This window comes from Antedon bifida, chromosome 2 (assembly GCF_963402885.1).
Source record: "Antedon bifida chromosome 2, ecAntBifi1.1, whole genome shotgun sequence".
In the NCBI taxonomy this organism is placed as follows: Eukaryota; Metazoa; Echinodermata; class Crinoidea; order Comatulida; family Antedonidae; genus Antedon; species Antedon bifida.
In genome coordinates this window covers 34,051,313-34,067,600 of record NC_136227.1, presented here as the reverse complement: position 1 = coordinate 34,067,600, position 16,288 = coordinate 34,051,313, and the positions used below count along the sequence as shown (strand labels likewise).

Here is a 16,288-nt window from a genome sequence, read left to right as displayed (position 1 = left end):
CAAAAAACAACAATCTGAAAGAAACAATGTGACTTTTCGGGAACCAGAGTGCACATACGCCGCTTACGTTGATAATGTTAACAAACTTTTTGGTTGATTAACCAGCAACAAAACAACGCAATTATTATTTATTATTAACAATAGCATAACAAAAGATGGGTCGATGGAGTTCAGTTGCTACGGCGATATTAGGTATAAAATAGAAACATTTTAAAAAAAATTATATAGATTAGACTCTAGGCTAGCTGTCTAACCAATAAACCAGGCAGGTCTAGACCTCTACATGCCATGCCTGTTGTTGTTGACCTGTCTGCTGGCTGGCCTCCTCCGTAGGCTAGCTAGTACCACCACTCCACTACTACTAGGCCTACTACCTAACTAGCTAGGCATCGGCCCTAACTATTAATAACTAACTACATCAGGGTAAGGCTAGGAATAACTAGGCTGCTAGTAGAGTATACTAATTGTTTTGTTGATGATGAAATAGATTTACTAATAATGATGATACTGATGAATACGAATAGTTAGGCCTAGGCCTACTACTAGGCCCTAGAGCTAGCTAGGCTTAATTAAAATCAAGGTTATAGGCCTAGTCATTTTTTAATTTTAAAAGAAATGATTAATTTATGCATGCTATAAAAAAATTCATAATTTATTAATTTCAGGACATTTAATTTTGAATTGAATATTTGTGTTTACTATTTATAATATTTAATATGGTTTTAAAATGAGCAACATTTTACCAGGGAATTAGCAGACAAGCCTGCCAGCTATGGGATGCGGGGCTTCACAGAGCTACGACTACAAGTACGATGTTAGCCAACAATGGGAGAGCGCTCGTAAGACAATTGACATTCAGAAACACAGAGACAAACCAGTCGTAAAGAGATCCGGATGGAAGACTGTACGCATCTTTGTTTCTTCTACGTTTCGTGATTTTCATGCGGAGAGAGAAGTTTTAGTGAAAGAGGTACAGCAGTAGAACTGTGTATGATTAGCTCATTCTAAAATTTATACTCAGTTTAAATGAGTGTTTATTGAATAATAAAAAATGCAAATACTGTATAAAATATCTTTAGTATTAAATAATAATTACACATATTGGTTGGCATATGGAGAAAGTCCTTCAAAAATAATGTGTGTTTTTTAGGTGTTTTCTGATTTACGTCAGTGGTGTGAAAAACGGAGACTTCATCTTGTAGAATGCGACTTGCGATGGGTAAGACTCTGTTTTTTGTATTGCAACGGACATAGTTCACAACTAAAAGTTTCTGTAGTTAAAAGTTTATTCATGATGTACAATAATTTCTTGTTAAGATAAAACCATAGTAATACAAAATTCAGCTCAATTAGTTTTAAAAAAAGGTAAATATCTTTGCCCTAATTTACAGGGTGTTCCAAAAGACACAACGGCCGAAGAGACGCTGCGCACATGCCTTGGAGAGATCGACAGGTGTTACCAAGACAACATCATGCCGTTCTTTCTTAACATGACTTGGTAATTATGTGTATGGGGTATTTGTTTCTTATTTTTATATTATCCTTTCTCTCATTTTGATATTTCTCCTCATATAAATATTATTTCTCTTTCTTTATTTAGTGCTCGTTGTGGGTGGATCCCAACGGACAAAGAAGTTCCTGATAGTGTGTACTCTGAATACAGATGGATAAAAGGATTGTCCGTGACAGAAATGGAGATAATTCATGGCGCATATCGAAAGGACAATCCTAATTGTAAGTAAACATACAAATATATAAAAGAATGATTTGACGCTGTTATTTTATTGGTTTTACCTACCAAACCGGACCCAGTCCTGTGTTCAACCAGCCTTGACAACAATTCCTAGACTTTTATTCTAATTTATGATAAACACACAGTTGTTAAATTATTGTTTTTTTTTTTTTAATTGTACTTTTTTTCAACAGCCTTATTTGCAATTAGAGGCACATCGTTCCTAGACTCACTTCCTGCACAATATAAGGATGATTTCATAGACTCCAGTCCGGTCGCTGAGCACAAACTGAAAGTCCTTAAAAATGTTCTCTCCGATAGATTTCTGGTTTGTATCTGATTCAGTAACTGTTTAAATAATAATGAACTAAATTCCTAATTGTCCTATTTTCTTGTGTAGTGTGCATATATAACAAGTTTAATTTGTATAATTTCAGTCTGATCAGGTGTTTACTTACGACTGTACGTATGCTGGAGTTGACACAGACACGGGAAAGGTCAGCCTTGATGGTCTGCAAGGAATGTTTACAAACAAGGTATACCTGTACATTCTAATCCGTAAATTCAATCTCTAGCAAAATATTACTATTATTATTATTATTTTAAGCTCTGTCTACACGTTATCAAACTAGTTTAACAAAAAAAAGTGTGATGTGCCAAAATATGGTAGTGGTATGCCCAAATATGCTAGTGATATGCCCAAATATGGTACAGTATATGACAAATACATAAATATGACATCATCATGTCTATTATGGGGACATCACATTTTGTTTGTCACATACTAAGTTTGATAGTGTAGACAGAGCCTTAGATATAGTTTTGACATATGCATATACCCTTTTTAACATTTATTTTACCTTACTATTTTAAAAGGTTTTCAGGTTCTTCCAAGAAAGAATAGCGGAACAGTACCCAATTCATGAGGGTAAACTTGACGTGTATGAGCAACAGAAAGAGGCACATGAGGCGTTTATGAAAAATAGATGTAGCGTCGTACTCGGTAGAAATGAAATCTTAGACAAGGTAAGAAAATTAAGAAAGATCAAAGACTATGGCAAGAAATGGAGGAAGTTGAGAATGATATTTAAGGAAACTGACGCAGAAGGAATAATGGAAAAAATGTTTTATCATAAAGCATTCTAATCTTGTGCACCTTTCCTGTTAGTGGTCAAAGGTCACTGAAAGAATTGCGCATCTGTAATTGAATTGACAGTTGTCCCATTACTTTTCCAGATAACAGACTATGTGACAGATCTTGGTACGGGTAAGCCATTAATCCTGACAGGAGGACCAGGAACAGGCAAATCATCTATAATGGCAAAAGCAGCTGATGTTGCAACTCAAAATGCTAGTGGAGGCAGGATTCCAGGGTACTTAAGCTATTAATGTTTGTACTCATTGATAATTACATTCCTGGTGTGGTGCCCTCCTTACAATCTTGCTAGTCTGTGTTCACGTCTTATCTGAGTCTTTTTCCTCTTCACCACAACCTCTATTTTTTAAATATTCTGGGATGGATTTATTTAGAACATCTTGCCTTGATTTAGAACATATTAAAGAAATATGCAAAGACAGTTTTTTTTTTCTAGTGGTGGAGATACTGGTTGGCATGTCTTTTATCATTTTGTGGGTGCCATTCCTGGGTCAACAGATCAAGAAATGATGTTAAAAAGACTCCTTAAGGAACTCAAAATCTGTAATGTAAGTTACTAGAGCATTATGGTCATTGGCAAGGTATTATGGGAAGGTATGAGAGAAAGCATGCGTTAGAGATTGGTTTTCTTTAATACAAATACATACAATACATCATCATGTCTATATATGGGCACATCACATTTTTGCTTTACAATTTGTTTTTTTAAATATCATTAATAAAATTGTTACATTTTATTTAAATTTTTTGCAACAGGATTCCAATATGCCGAAGGATTATGAGGGCACTGCTCAACTGTTAGCTGGTGTATTATCCAATCCAAATTCAAAGCCTGTTATCTTATTGGTTGATGCTCTCAATCAGGTACTGTCTTGAAATTCTTTCTTTAAAGTATGTTTTCATGTTTATATACCAAATTGAAACTATATACGTGACCGAAATTTTTTTTAAAAAATAGTTAGATTTATCATATCATTAACATTTATAAGATTCTCCAACAAGAATATCATTACAGTGCTAATAGCACTAGACAGGCCCTTGTCTCCATCTATCTCTCTTTAAGTCACATGGCTGGTTCTAATCAATGAAATCTGCTTCTGAGCAGGCGATGGGTAGTTTGTTTTGTTATTTTGTTTATTTAATTTGTAGTTTTCTCGTATATTTTAGGTTGATGAAGAGAAAGGACATGGGACGTTAAGTTGGTTGCCACGTAAACTTGCTCCACAGGTTCGCTGTATATTCTCAATGATAGATGAGACTCCACCGCATGTAACACTTTTAGCACGACCACAAGGCCCAATTGAAGTTCCTGTTATGCCACTTGATATTGCATCCAGAAAGGTATACGTATATTACTCGTACAACTGGTTGGAAGATTCTTTTCAACAAATTGTTTTTGTACGTATATCTTGGTCATATGTTCTTTATAAGAGACATTTACTTTATATACACTATAATGTGAAATTTGAACACTTGCCAATGTTACAGTTCCACTGTCTTGACCGCTTGGCCACTCATTCGGCTAAAATAAGATTTTATTGGTGTTTACAGGAAATTGTGTTAGAGATTTTAAGCAACTACCACAAGAAGCTTGACCCAGAGCAGATGACCTGTCTGTTATCAAATGAAGCATCTAAGAACCCTCTGTGGCTTTCTATTGCGTGTGAAGAACTACGCGTATTTGGAGATTTCAGTCGAGTCACGGAAAAAATCAAGTCACTAGCAAATGATCTACTCGAGTAAGTTGTGAAGGAAAAAGTGTATAATTATTTATTTATTTGTGTCCTTTAAAAAATTTATAAATTATACTTGATTCTTTTTCAGTTTGTTGGGGCAAGTACTTTCCCGGTTTGAACAAGAGAATGGTGGCATGTTGATGATTGCAACGCTCTGTTTACTGGAAACTTCGTCTCATGGACTTCTTGAAACGGAACTGCTCTCAATTCTTGGTGGTGATTTGTCGCTGCTCACGCCATCTAAATAAAACTTTGAGAAATTGCAGAAAAGTAATAATAGTACATGCAATGCTTCAAATACTAGTTTATTATAAACAAATTGTGTTTACTTGTAAACAAATTGTGTTTACTTGTAAAAAAATTGTGTTTACTTGTAAACAAATTGTGTTTACTTGTAAACAAATTGTAAAAATATTCTTTATTATCGCAACAGACAAGGAAAATCCTGATGTACAACCCGTCCGCAACCAACCTCTATCAGCTGCTAAATGGGCAGCTGTGTACCGTGCACTGCGTACATTTCTCAGGCCCTTCGGTGACAGTGGTGAGGGCAGGCTAGATTTCTACCACCGATCGGTTAGTAAAGCAGTACGAAAAAAGTAAGTTCAATTATTATTTATGAGATAGTTTACTTATTCATTTATTTTGTGCTCTCTATTTTGTTGTTGATAGATTTTTTATAAAGACTGCTGTCGATGTATTTCTTAGATATTTTTATGAGGAAGACAATTCAGAGAAAGAAGACGTGTATGCCTTTTGGCACCTCACTCTTGCAAACTTTTTTGAGCACGAGCAGAACGTAGATCGCAAAGTTGAGGTAATTCTGACTTAATACTTGATCTCAAATATTTTTATGGGAATTATTTTAAATAGTATACAGTAACTGCTTTTAATTAAAGTCACTACCATAACAGTGCATTTTTACCATTGTTATTATACTGTGATATACTTTTTCTCTATAGGAATATCCATACCATCTTGTGAAGATAAAAGACAGTGACCGTTTGACTAAATGTCTGACTGAATGGCCAGTCTTTGACCACCTCTTCAACAACGATTACAGCTCGCAGCTTCTATCTTACTGGCGAAAGGTGCAATAATAATGTTATTTAAGTTGTACCACTTTCAGGTCACAAATTCATTCCCAGACTCAATAGCAGATATTATTAGTTTAAACATATTTTTACTTTTCCACTACTCGCAACAATTACTCGCAATAATTTTGAATTTATCATTTTAGGCTGGTGATTATAAATTTATGGAGAGGCAATATTGTAACATTCTTGAATCAATTGATAAGGAGGCTTTTGGACTTGAAGAGTATTGCATACGATATGAACATATTGCAAGACTTCTGTAAGATTTCAACACTTAAATCTAATGCTGATGTGATGTGAGGCCTCACTGCAAACAGAGACAGTATTTTTGTGTGGTGATGAAATTGAGATATTGCTTAAATTTTAATATTTTTTAGATATTAAAACTTTTCCATTTAAAGTTTGATTATTTGTTTGCATTCAGAGTACAAGCTGGTGAATACTCAAAAGCGGTAGGATATTTAGACGTCGCCCTCAACATTGAAGAGGAACAACTCGGTGGCCGACCAGAACGGTTGGTGGAGCTCTTCGCTCTATATGGTCACCTATATGAAGAGGTGCGTGTAGTAACTCGTAACAGTAAATTTGATTAGAAAAACAGAATAATTTCAACTGATTGTGGTTTTCCAAGTTTGTGGTTTCTGTTTCATATTCATCATAATTCAGTGTTTATAAACATATTTAATTTGCTTTCAGATTTCTCAATTACATGCCTGTATATTAGAGAACAAAATCATCAAAGATTTGAGAATAAGCATTGAATACTATACGAAATCTGTAAAAATACGTGAGACATTGCAGGGAGACCATCACAAAGTATTGAATCTTTATTAATACTATTACCTGTATTACAGTATATATTTCTCATATTAAATCATAATATTCTCAGTAGACAATAGGATTATTATTTATTTTTTTACATAAATTACAGTTTGTATTAAATTTAGGAAAAAAACGTAGGAAAAGTATCATCTTATTTTGGTTCTCTTTATTTGCGTTGTCTTCGTGTTTTTTGTATTCAAATTTTTAAAACTTTTTTCAGTACCAGATGGGTATTTCGTTGATGTCCTTGTCATCTTCAATGAACAATATTAATGATTGTGGAGGTACAGTCGATAAGGGACAAATGGATATGTTGGAGCTTATTGAGAAAGCACTTACTATTTTTCAAGAGGTAAAGATTTTGATACGGTGTAACGGCTATGAGTACTCACTGGCTAAACCCAGGGGCCCCGGGTCTTATGGGGCCCCCTGAGCAGTGCCCAGAGGAAAAAACAGGCATTTAAATTATATCGAGGCCTCCAGCGTTGGAGGGCCACTTAGGGTTCGTAAACCAAGGGCCTCAGGCCTCTTGTCACACCACTGTGCCCACCTAAATAGCCTAAATGTGTATCCTATCCCATCCACTATTGAAGAATTATTTAAAACGGTGGTCATGGGTTTGAATTTTCAGCAGTTTTTAATCAATTAATCACACAAATCGAAGAGAACATTTTAGGTGGGGTTTTACCCCTAATTACGATTCTTCTATGTACAATTATGTAATAATGTTTTTTATATTAATTTGTTCAGTTGGAAGATCTCAGGCTGGAGGCACATGCTAGCATGAAAAAAGGCATAATTTATGAAAGGGGCTCAGAGGAACAAATTGAGGTTAGTTAATGTTTCTATCTTCTTGGGCACTACTTCCTTTTATTGATAACTGTATATAACTGTTTTTATCATCAATTTTTTCTTTCTTGACTTGTTATATATTTTATTGGAATTTATTATGTTTACCTCATTTTCTTGAAGAAAGAAATAAATGTTGAATTGAATTGAATTGAACAGTGAACTGAAGCAATATGTTTAAACTTAAACTGCTAAATTAATTTGTGAGAATGTCATGCTCTGGGTGTTGGTCATATGTTAGATTCTACTTGATAACTTGATAGTAAGCATGTGAAGATTGAAAGCATGTAGGTGATCCTTTCAACATGCAGCAATTATCTAAATAAATCAGTGTTCTTACTTTTTCTTATACTTCACTCCCTAAGCCTCAAATGATACTTTAAAAGTCTGTTGGAAATGTTAGAGCAAGAAAAAAAAGATTATTCATTATTATAGATAATAAGATTAGAATGCAATTTAGTTTAGTTACTTTTACTTGTACATTGAACAGCAAACAATGAAGATCTTATTACTACAAACTACATCTCATGTATATTTTATACAAGCGTTTGATAGAGATGTAATGTCACCTTTTTCTCTTTAAATTAAGTGGTACAACAAAGCTTATGAACAGTGTGAACAAGCGTATGGTTTAAACTGTAAGCTGATGACTTCACTGCTGTGTAATATTGGTGTCTATCACGAAGACAGAGAAGAATTTGACAGGGCCTATGAGTATTTGGTTAAGGCGCTAGATGTGTGTGTCGAGGTGAGTTAATTTATTAATTGTTATTTTCTTAGCAATTCAATCAATCTCAGGGTCTAAGTTCAAATCGTTTACCAAGTACTTTAATGTTTTTCCGAGGTGAGGTTTTTTTTCATTAAATTGACTATTGACAGATTGAACCAACCATCTCATAATACCAATCAATCAGTGGCATGGTGGTTAACATGATGCTTAGGTATCCAGCTTCCTTTAATTGTTCAAATCCATAAAGCTATCATCGGTAAATTTACAATTTAGTCGCAATGTACTTGCAAGCTATTATAAATTGATGTATCATGACCACAATTGACTCCATAATAATATATAAACTGTATATATTCTGTAGGTGTTTGGAGAGAACCATCCAAAGACGCAGTCTGCCAGAGAGTACTTGGATGACCCGGTTTATCTATATCTAAAGTTAAAGTTGAAGAAGAAAGCAGAAAATGCAGAGAGATAATAATAATATTATTTGGAGGTGTTTGGAGAAAACCATACAAAGACAAAGTCTACCAGAAATGTTTTAGATAAGCCAACCTATCCATATATAAAGATAAAGCAGAAGAAGATATATTTAGACATTATTATACCATTTCAAAGTGCTGCCTATTTCAATATAATGTTGATCACGAAAAGAAATAAAACCCCGTCCATTTTTATAATATATATATTTATAATCATATATAAATATCTTCTCATTTATTTTAAATAAATTATTGTAGTGCAATAAACAATATTGTATAATATTTTATGCGACAGATTATAATTATTTGCGCAAATTTATTTCTCATGTTCGGTTTGGCATTACTTTTTCGTTTTTTTCTTTTTACGGAAGGGATTAAATTTATTAAAACGACAAAATAACCTATTCAAAATGATTTAATTACGGTAATCTTTATTTTTCATGTTTTTGGGGGACATACATACTTAAACTTGGTGAATCTTTATTTAATTTAAACTATGATGATTTTATGTAACAAAAAAAAGAGCAAATAAATATAAAGTATATATTAATTTTACCCACATACTTGATAATTAATAAATAGAAAATGAGTGATCGTGTGAGGATGACCTTTTGACCTAAAAACTCCGGAGTTTGATGTTGGTACCTTTTACACCAAAACACCGGGGTGTCCCCGCAGTTCGCTCTCCGGAAAATGTTCAGCTGTTCAACCCCGAAGTTTTAAACTCCGGAGTTGCTTGATTTTACCCTTCACACCAAAACAGCGGAGCGTCAACTCCGGAGTGTCTCCGGGGTTGCTTTATTTTACCCTTCACACCAAAACAGTGGGGCGTCAACTCCGGAGTGTCTCCGGGGTTGCTTGATTTTACCCTTACACCAAAACAGCGGGGCGTCAACTCCGGAGTGTCTCCGGGGTTGCTTGATTTTACCCTTCACACCAAAACAGGGGCGTCAACTCCGGAGTGTCTCCGGGGTTGCTTGATTTTACCCTTCACTTTACCCTTCACACCAAAACAGCGGGGCGTCAACTCCGGAGTGTCTCCGGGGTTTTGCTTTTGGTGTGAAAGGGGTATAATACACGACACAGATCTAGTAGTAAATATCAAAAGATGTTTAATTTAATAACGCAACATAAATAAATATAATACAGAGTAACACTACGCACTATAGAGTTTTTGGTAATGTTCATAATTCTGTGTATTGAATGACAATCATATATATCTTTTACTTCTCTATTCTATAATACGCCTATTTTAAAGTTTAACACCTCTTTCTTTTCGTACGCGTAACGCAAAAAAAGTGAACAATTGCTCGTATTGCGTTCGTAACGATTTTGTAACAAGCTCTTATATTCTATACCATGCTAACAAACAGCCTTATACGTTTTATCTCCTTCTTAGTCCCCACATTTAACCCCTTTTAAATGATGTAAACTTTACAATTATTATGTAGGCTGTGGCCTACCTTTACCATTATAGACCTAATGCAAAACTTAAATTAACAAAATTTACAAAAAAAACATCAGAGCACGTCAAAATTAAGAAATAACACACTTCTTTTTGATACTGTATAGGCCTACTGTAATTTCGTAATTTATTTTTATTTGTTAATAAACTACAAAAATATAAAATTTACAATTTTCAAGGTGGTGCAATGTTTTGTTTGCTATTAAATGTTTTGCATAAACATATTTACATATTTTGTAGTTGTGGTGTTTTCGATTCCACCTGGCGGTGACCCCAGTCTTGAAAGAGGCGTCGTAGGCCTTATTTACAAACTCATACGAGCTACGCTTTAAATCTTGATTTTTATTAGAGATCACGAAATTTGACGAATCACAGCAATTATCAAATTACAGCTTCTGATTGGTCAAATGTCTAAAGTTTGCGCGTACTTTCTGGTATTGCTGCGCGCGTCCTAAGTGAAAAACAAGCTTTAGTAGTGACAGCTATGCAAGCAACTTCTTGTTACCATTTTAAATATCTCTCTCGCTGAAATATATTTCTTTGGTTGCCGGTGCAAATAAAAAAAGAAGTCCAACAACAACTTGGAATAGTAGTACGCCCCATCCAAGACCGTATCCCCAACTAAACTCCCATTCCTTGCGGAATTGATACACATCCGCCTGGAGGATTAGGATAGGAAATGTCACCAATACGGCAAACAGTAGAACCCCTATATGAATACAATGAAAAATAATATATGATATACAAATTATTTTGACGTACACTCTTTTTGCGTTGGTACAGATTAGCCGACTTTCTTTATCGATTACACATTTTATCTTTAATAACAAAGATCACCTATATAATTCGTCAAAGTGACGAATTTAAAATCTACTTTAATTTTCAAATTTATAAATCGGTGTTACTGTCTTATTTACGTCTTGTAAAGGAAGTATGATAGGCCTACTAAAGCTCGGTCTACACTATCAAACTAGTTTGACAAAAAAAGTGTGACTATGCCCAAATATGGTAGTGATGTGATGTCATCATGTCCATATATGGGCACATCACTTTTGTTGTCACATAAAATTTGATAGTTTAGATGGAGCATTATGAAAATTTGCCGTGTCACATCAGTCTATTGTGTCGATTCCGTCTAGTAATGTTTTTATTCGTTCGTCGACCATCTTCATCCACGAATCGACCGCCCTTTCCCAACCCATCTGTCCACTATACTCCTGCAAGCACCCGTTCCGTCACCCTTGGGAATTGGTCCCTAACGTAGGCCTACACAACCATGGTATCATTATTTACAACAAGCACAACGTCGTGAGTTAGTACTTTGTTATCATTGATACTACATTCATGTATTCTGTTTATAAGTATCCGTCGCAATTTATATATTTCTGTTTCGTCATTTTGTATCACGTCATTTTAATTAGTCAAAAACCCACCTGACAAAATAACTGCGATGCCGCCAATTGTGGTAAGTCTCCGTTTAATCGGACGGGCTGTAAACCAAGAGATTGTAACAAGCACAGCCCCGACGATCATTGCTAATAACGACAAAATTGACAGGACCTGGCAGGCAGACAACCATGCTGCAGTGAGAAGGGAAAAAGGTTTACTGTAAATATCATCAAATCTCTCTATTGCTACACTTTTCTTTCTCAATGTATTGTGCAAAACCTCGCGAACGATTCAAATGACGATTACGCCTGTCTGATTTGCATTTCCATCTAATTTTTGTGACGCAACAAACTTACAACCAATCAGCTCAGGTTTCAATTCGCGCGCATAGATACGGTACCACCGGTTGTGATGCAAGCTCACTCGCGCCTAAATCGATTAACTGCTTTTTCTTGTCAGCCGACGTACCCGATATGGAGGTCATCAAAATGCGCACACTAAAGGTCATTCATTTATAAATGAGAAAATTATAAATGAATAAAAAAATATAGAATTTGATGTGTGACGACGTACATTATAATCGGTACCTATATTCATTCAATTAAATAGGCCTATTTTCGATTTACGAAATATATATAGCAGCTTACATTTCATAAAGAAGTAGGTTATGATTTCACCAGGAGCTTCATTATTGAACAATTAATGTTGACATACGCAGTAGCATCTAATGCTTTACCAATAATAACATCAAATCCTCACTATTGTTAATCAAAATACGTTTAGTACGTCATCAAAAAAAATTTTAAAAATACACACACAGGAACAATACAAACAACGAAATACGAACTCACATTCTTTGACCGCCTTATAACAAGATACCTCTTTTTGTTGCGGGGGCGTGGTGGGGATGGTTTCCCCTACGGCAGGGATAACATTGGCTGTTGGAATGACTCTGTTGCTCCCGTTATAACATTCTCTCCATAGGCCTTGTCTGTACCCAGATTCACTGTGTATCCAATACGTGTTACCGTTGACAGCAATGAATAAAATGATCCCAATAGTCCAAGAGCATTAGTTCATAAGTATAGGAGGACCCGGACATTTCTGGTAACAAGCTAATTTTTTCAGGAAAGGTCCAGAACTATGATTGGAACATCATACTAAAAGTCCTGAAAAATCCTCCTTGTGCTCTTCGAGAAATCCAAGATGGCGTCCAAAATGGCTGCCATTTTAATTAGTCTATAACTTTGTAACCGCTTGTCATAGAGTATTGATTTTGGTGTTAAATAGTTCACAATATATGCATTCCTATTTGCTCTAACAGAAAAGTTTGTCAAAAAATGGCCGCTACTACAGTTTCTGGCAGTTTGACCTTTGACCTGGTCTTATCATATCTCGGTAATGGCTTGTCATAGAGAATTGAGATTAGGCCCAAATTGTTCAGAACATGCATATTTTTATTTGGTGTAATGAAATATTTTATCCCAAAATGACCGGAAGTGAGGTTATTGACCTCTTATTGACCTATTCATATATCTTTTACCGTATCACAAGAAATATTTGTCGTAGAGCGTTACTTTTGAAGTCAAATTGTTTGGAACATATACATTTCTATTTAGTCTAGTACAACAGTTTGCCCTAAAATGCTCGGAAGTAAGTTAATTTATTGAAAATTTAAAAAAATCAAAGAAAAGTATATGAATACTGTAGATAAAATCAAAATCAAAGTTTTAACTCTGCCTTAAAACATATTTTGGGCATAGCACATCATCAGGTAAAGTGAATTGATACAAAAAGAAAATATGAAGTCAAAAGTGGCTAATCAAAGTTGGCTAAGTAACAAAAGACAAATGTCAAGGACCCTTTAGGCAATTTTTAGTCTATAGCTCACTATGTCGGTCGGTAAACACTAACTCAATATTCATATTTTTTTCATTATTTTTAGACTGGATATTAATACTTGGAGGCAAATATAAATTTTTTTACAAAATTGTTAACATTTTCAGCAATTTCGGTTGGTCGGTAAACACTAACTCATATTCATATTTTTATCGTTATTTTGACACTGGATATTAATACTTGGAGGCAAATATAAATGTTTTAAAAAATTGTTCAACATTTTTAAACATTTTCAGCAATTTCGGTTGGTCGGTCGGTCGGTAAACACTAAATCATATTCATATTTTTTCGTTATTTTGTCATAGATATTAATACTTGGAGGCAAATATAAATGTTTTTAAAAATTGTTCAACATTTTTTAACATTTTCAGCAATTTCGGTCGGTAAACGCTAACTGATATTCATATTTTTTTCGTTATTTTGAAAGTGGATATTAATACTTGGAGGCAAATATAAATGTTTTTAAAAATGTATTAACATTTTTAAATATTTTCAGCAATTTTGGTCGGTTGGTCGGTAGGTCGGTCGGTCGGTCGGTCGGTCAGTAAACAATAAATCAAATTTCCGCACGCAACTGCAGCCATATGGCCTTGTTGACTTTGTGAAAATAATGCATTTTCAAACATTCCTTGTTTTAAAGGTTCGTTATACCGTATGGTTTATTTATGATAAAAAGAGAATGTACCCTAGGTATTTCGCGTCAACGCTCTTTACCCGGCATGCATAGACATTTTTGTTCAGATTCTGATTTTATTTGGTCCTTGCAGAAATCCATGAAAAATAGATTGGAAGACCCAGGCAATGATCTCGGTACCTCCCACATGCTAAGTGCTACCATTTGAGCTAGTCCCCCAGTTACATTTTTAACTGTTTAAAGATGAACAAATTATCGCCATATGCCCTATATAGGATTTATTATATATTGAAAATATGCAAAATAAGGGTCTTTAAATCACTGTAAGATTGATCAGCAGCATTCTGTTACAGTCATTCATCATCTGATGTTGCATCTTCAACATCTTGGTGTTTGTTGCATCTTCAACATCTTTGTGTTTGTTGCTTCTTTCACATCATTATCATCATCATCATCTGTATGGGTGTTGTTGCATGTTTGCCCAAAACAGTTATGACGTTCATTTGTTTTCATCTTTAAACAGTTAAAAATGTGATAAGTCTAGGCTTGCCGGTTAGAGAACATTCAAGAGTGCATTCTCTTTTAAAACAAGGAATGACCTGGTTTCATGTTTCAAAATGCATTATTTTTACAAATAAAATGGTCTTTAACATTTGTTTTTGACAATCCGGAGTATAATATATGCCATGTACATAGTGTTTGCCAATTGGGCATTTCCATGCGAAATGTATGACCTGAAAATGTCATTCTCACAGTATCATAAAGTCTATACATTCCCTAAATTACATAAAAGTTATACTTCTATGAACAAAAATAATTATCGTAATTTCTATAATATTTCTGAAAATATGAAGAAAATAACGACGTGATTTCAACAAAAGCACTAATAATAAACACGAGTTACAGACGAATAAAGCATTTAAAATGTATTCATGACATCTACATATTGGGTGACATTTTGTAGCAATAACTTTTCAACCATAACTAGTATGAGAATTTCAATTAACGTGTCCCTTTTTTTTGGTCATGTCCATTTTTTGTAACAAGAGTTACCGATATTCTTTGTTCTATCAAAGTTAAATAAATGATTATTTTGGTTTTTTTCTTGTCTAGTATAGTTCATACCCAATAAAATGTAACACTTGTTGCAGAATAACCCATTTTTTTGTTTAATTAAACCAACTTTGATTAGCCACTGACAACAGTTATTCTTTGTAAGTTATTGACTTAATATTTTCTTTTTGTAACAATTCACTTTACCTTGATGATGTGCTATGCCCAAAACATGTTTTAGTTTAAGTTTTTAGTTAAAACATTAATTTTGATTTTATCTACAGTATTCATATACTCTGCGATTTTTAAAATTTTCAATAAATTAACTTACTTCCGAGCATTTTAGGGCAAACTGTTCAATTAGACTAAATAGAAATGTATATGTTCTAAACAATTTGACACCAAAAGTAACGCTATACGACAAATGTTTCTTGAGATACTGTAAAAGATATATGAATAGGTCAATAAGAGGTCAATAACCTCACTTCCGGTCATTTTGGGATAAAATATTTCATTACACCAAATAAAAATATGCATGTTCTGAACAATTTGGGCCTAATCTCAATTCTCTATGACAAGCCATTACCGAGATATGATAAGACCAGGTCAAAGGTCAAACTGCCAGAAACTGTAGTAGCGGCCATTTTTTGACAAACTTTTCTGTTAGAGCAAATAGGAATGTATATATTGTGAACTATTTGACACCAAAATCAATACTCTACGACAAGCGGTTACAAAGTTATAGACTAATTAAAATGGCAGCCATTTTGGACGCCATCTTGGATTTCTCGGAGAGCACAAGGAGGATTTTTCAGGACTTTTAGTATGATGTTCCAATCATAGTTCTGGACCTTTCCTGAAAAAATTAGCTTGTTACCAGAAATGTCCGGGTCAAACCCTAATGCTCTTGGACTACAATCCACAGAAGAATGTACGCTATTGCTTTATATGGTTTCCAGATAGTAGTTGTAACAATGTTCGCCTCTTGTTCCATGTTGAGCACGCAGACGATAACTATCCTTCCATTTAATTATTTCAAACCTGGCGTATAAATTAAAAATGTCCTTAATGTTTATGGGTAATTAACTAGCTGGCGTGGAATGCCTCAATACGTTAATGTTTTCCTTGTGTATGAAGCGCTGCTGCCTCACACCGTTGTAAGCAACGAGAAAGTGACGGGTATATTTAAACTCGCGCGGAATGTGAAACAGATACTCGACGTCTCGCCAGCAGATCCTCTGTTGTTG

At 34.4% G+C, this 16,288-nt stretch overlaps 1 protein-coding gene and 1 pseudogene across 2 annotated transcripts; one reads left to right on the top strand and one right to left on the bottom strand.

Moving 5' to 3' along the window:
- Positions 1-149: 149 nt before the first annotated feature.
- On the top strand, positions 150-8,615 carry LOC144835658 (TPR repeat-containing protein DDB_G0287407-like; annotated as a pseudogene). The gene is made up of 24 exons (XR_013611088.1): positions 150-192; positions 747-970; positions 1,151-1,219; positions 1,392-1,498; positions 1,601-1,734; positions 1,927-2,060; positions 2,170-2,268; positions 2,609-2,758; positions 2,969-3,105; positions 3,325-3,436; positions 3,645-3,752; positions 4,056-4,229; positions 4,440-4,627; positions 4,713-4,894; positions 5,058-5,223; positions 5,333-5,441; positions 5,587-5,715; positions 5,865-5,980; positions 6,146-6,278; positions 6,418-6,537; positions 6,764-6,895; positions 7,294-7,374; positions 7,982-8,140; positions 8,484-8,615. The product of XR_013611088.1 is annotated as a TPR repeat-containing protein DDB_G0287407-like (transcript).
- A 1,081-nt stretch (positions 8,616-9,696) lies between these two features.
- On the bottom strand, positions 9,697-16,249 carry LOC144834792 (transmembrane protein 47-like). Its single transcript, XM_078689737.1, has 4 exons — positions 15,961-16,249; positions 12,307-12,514; positions 11,500-11,646; positions 9,697-10,775 (listed from the first exon to the last, which is right to left on the bottom strand). The coding sequence occupies exons 1-4, from the start codon at positions 16,033-16,035 to the stop codon at positions 10,576-10,578; spliced, it is 630 nt and encodes a 209-aa protein (XP_078545863.1). The 5' UTR covers positions 16,036-16,249; the 3' UTR covers positions 9,697-10,575.
- Between the last annotated feature and the right edge of the window lie 39 nt (positions 16,250-16,288).

Bases quoted from the DNA above. Each gene is read 5' to 3' on its own strand.
- LOC144834792 (XM_078689737.1), bottom strand. From the start codon at position 16,035: ATGGAACAAGAGGCGAACATTGTTACAACTACTATCTGGAAACCATAT. The intron at 11,647-12,306 runs GTGAGTTCGTAT...TTCTCACTGCAG, and splicing joins TTATAAGGCGGTCAAAGAAT to CATGGTTGTCTGCCTGCCAG. The intron at 10,776-11,499 runs GTGGGTTTTTGA...GTATTCATATAG, and splicing joins CATCGCAGTTATTTTGTCAG to GGGTTCTACTGTTTGCCGTA.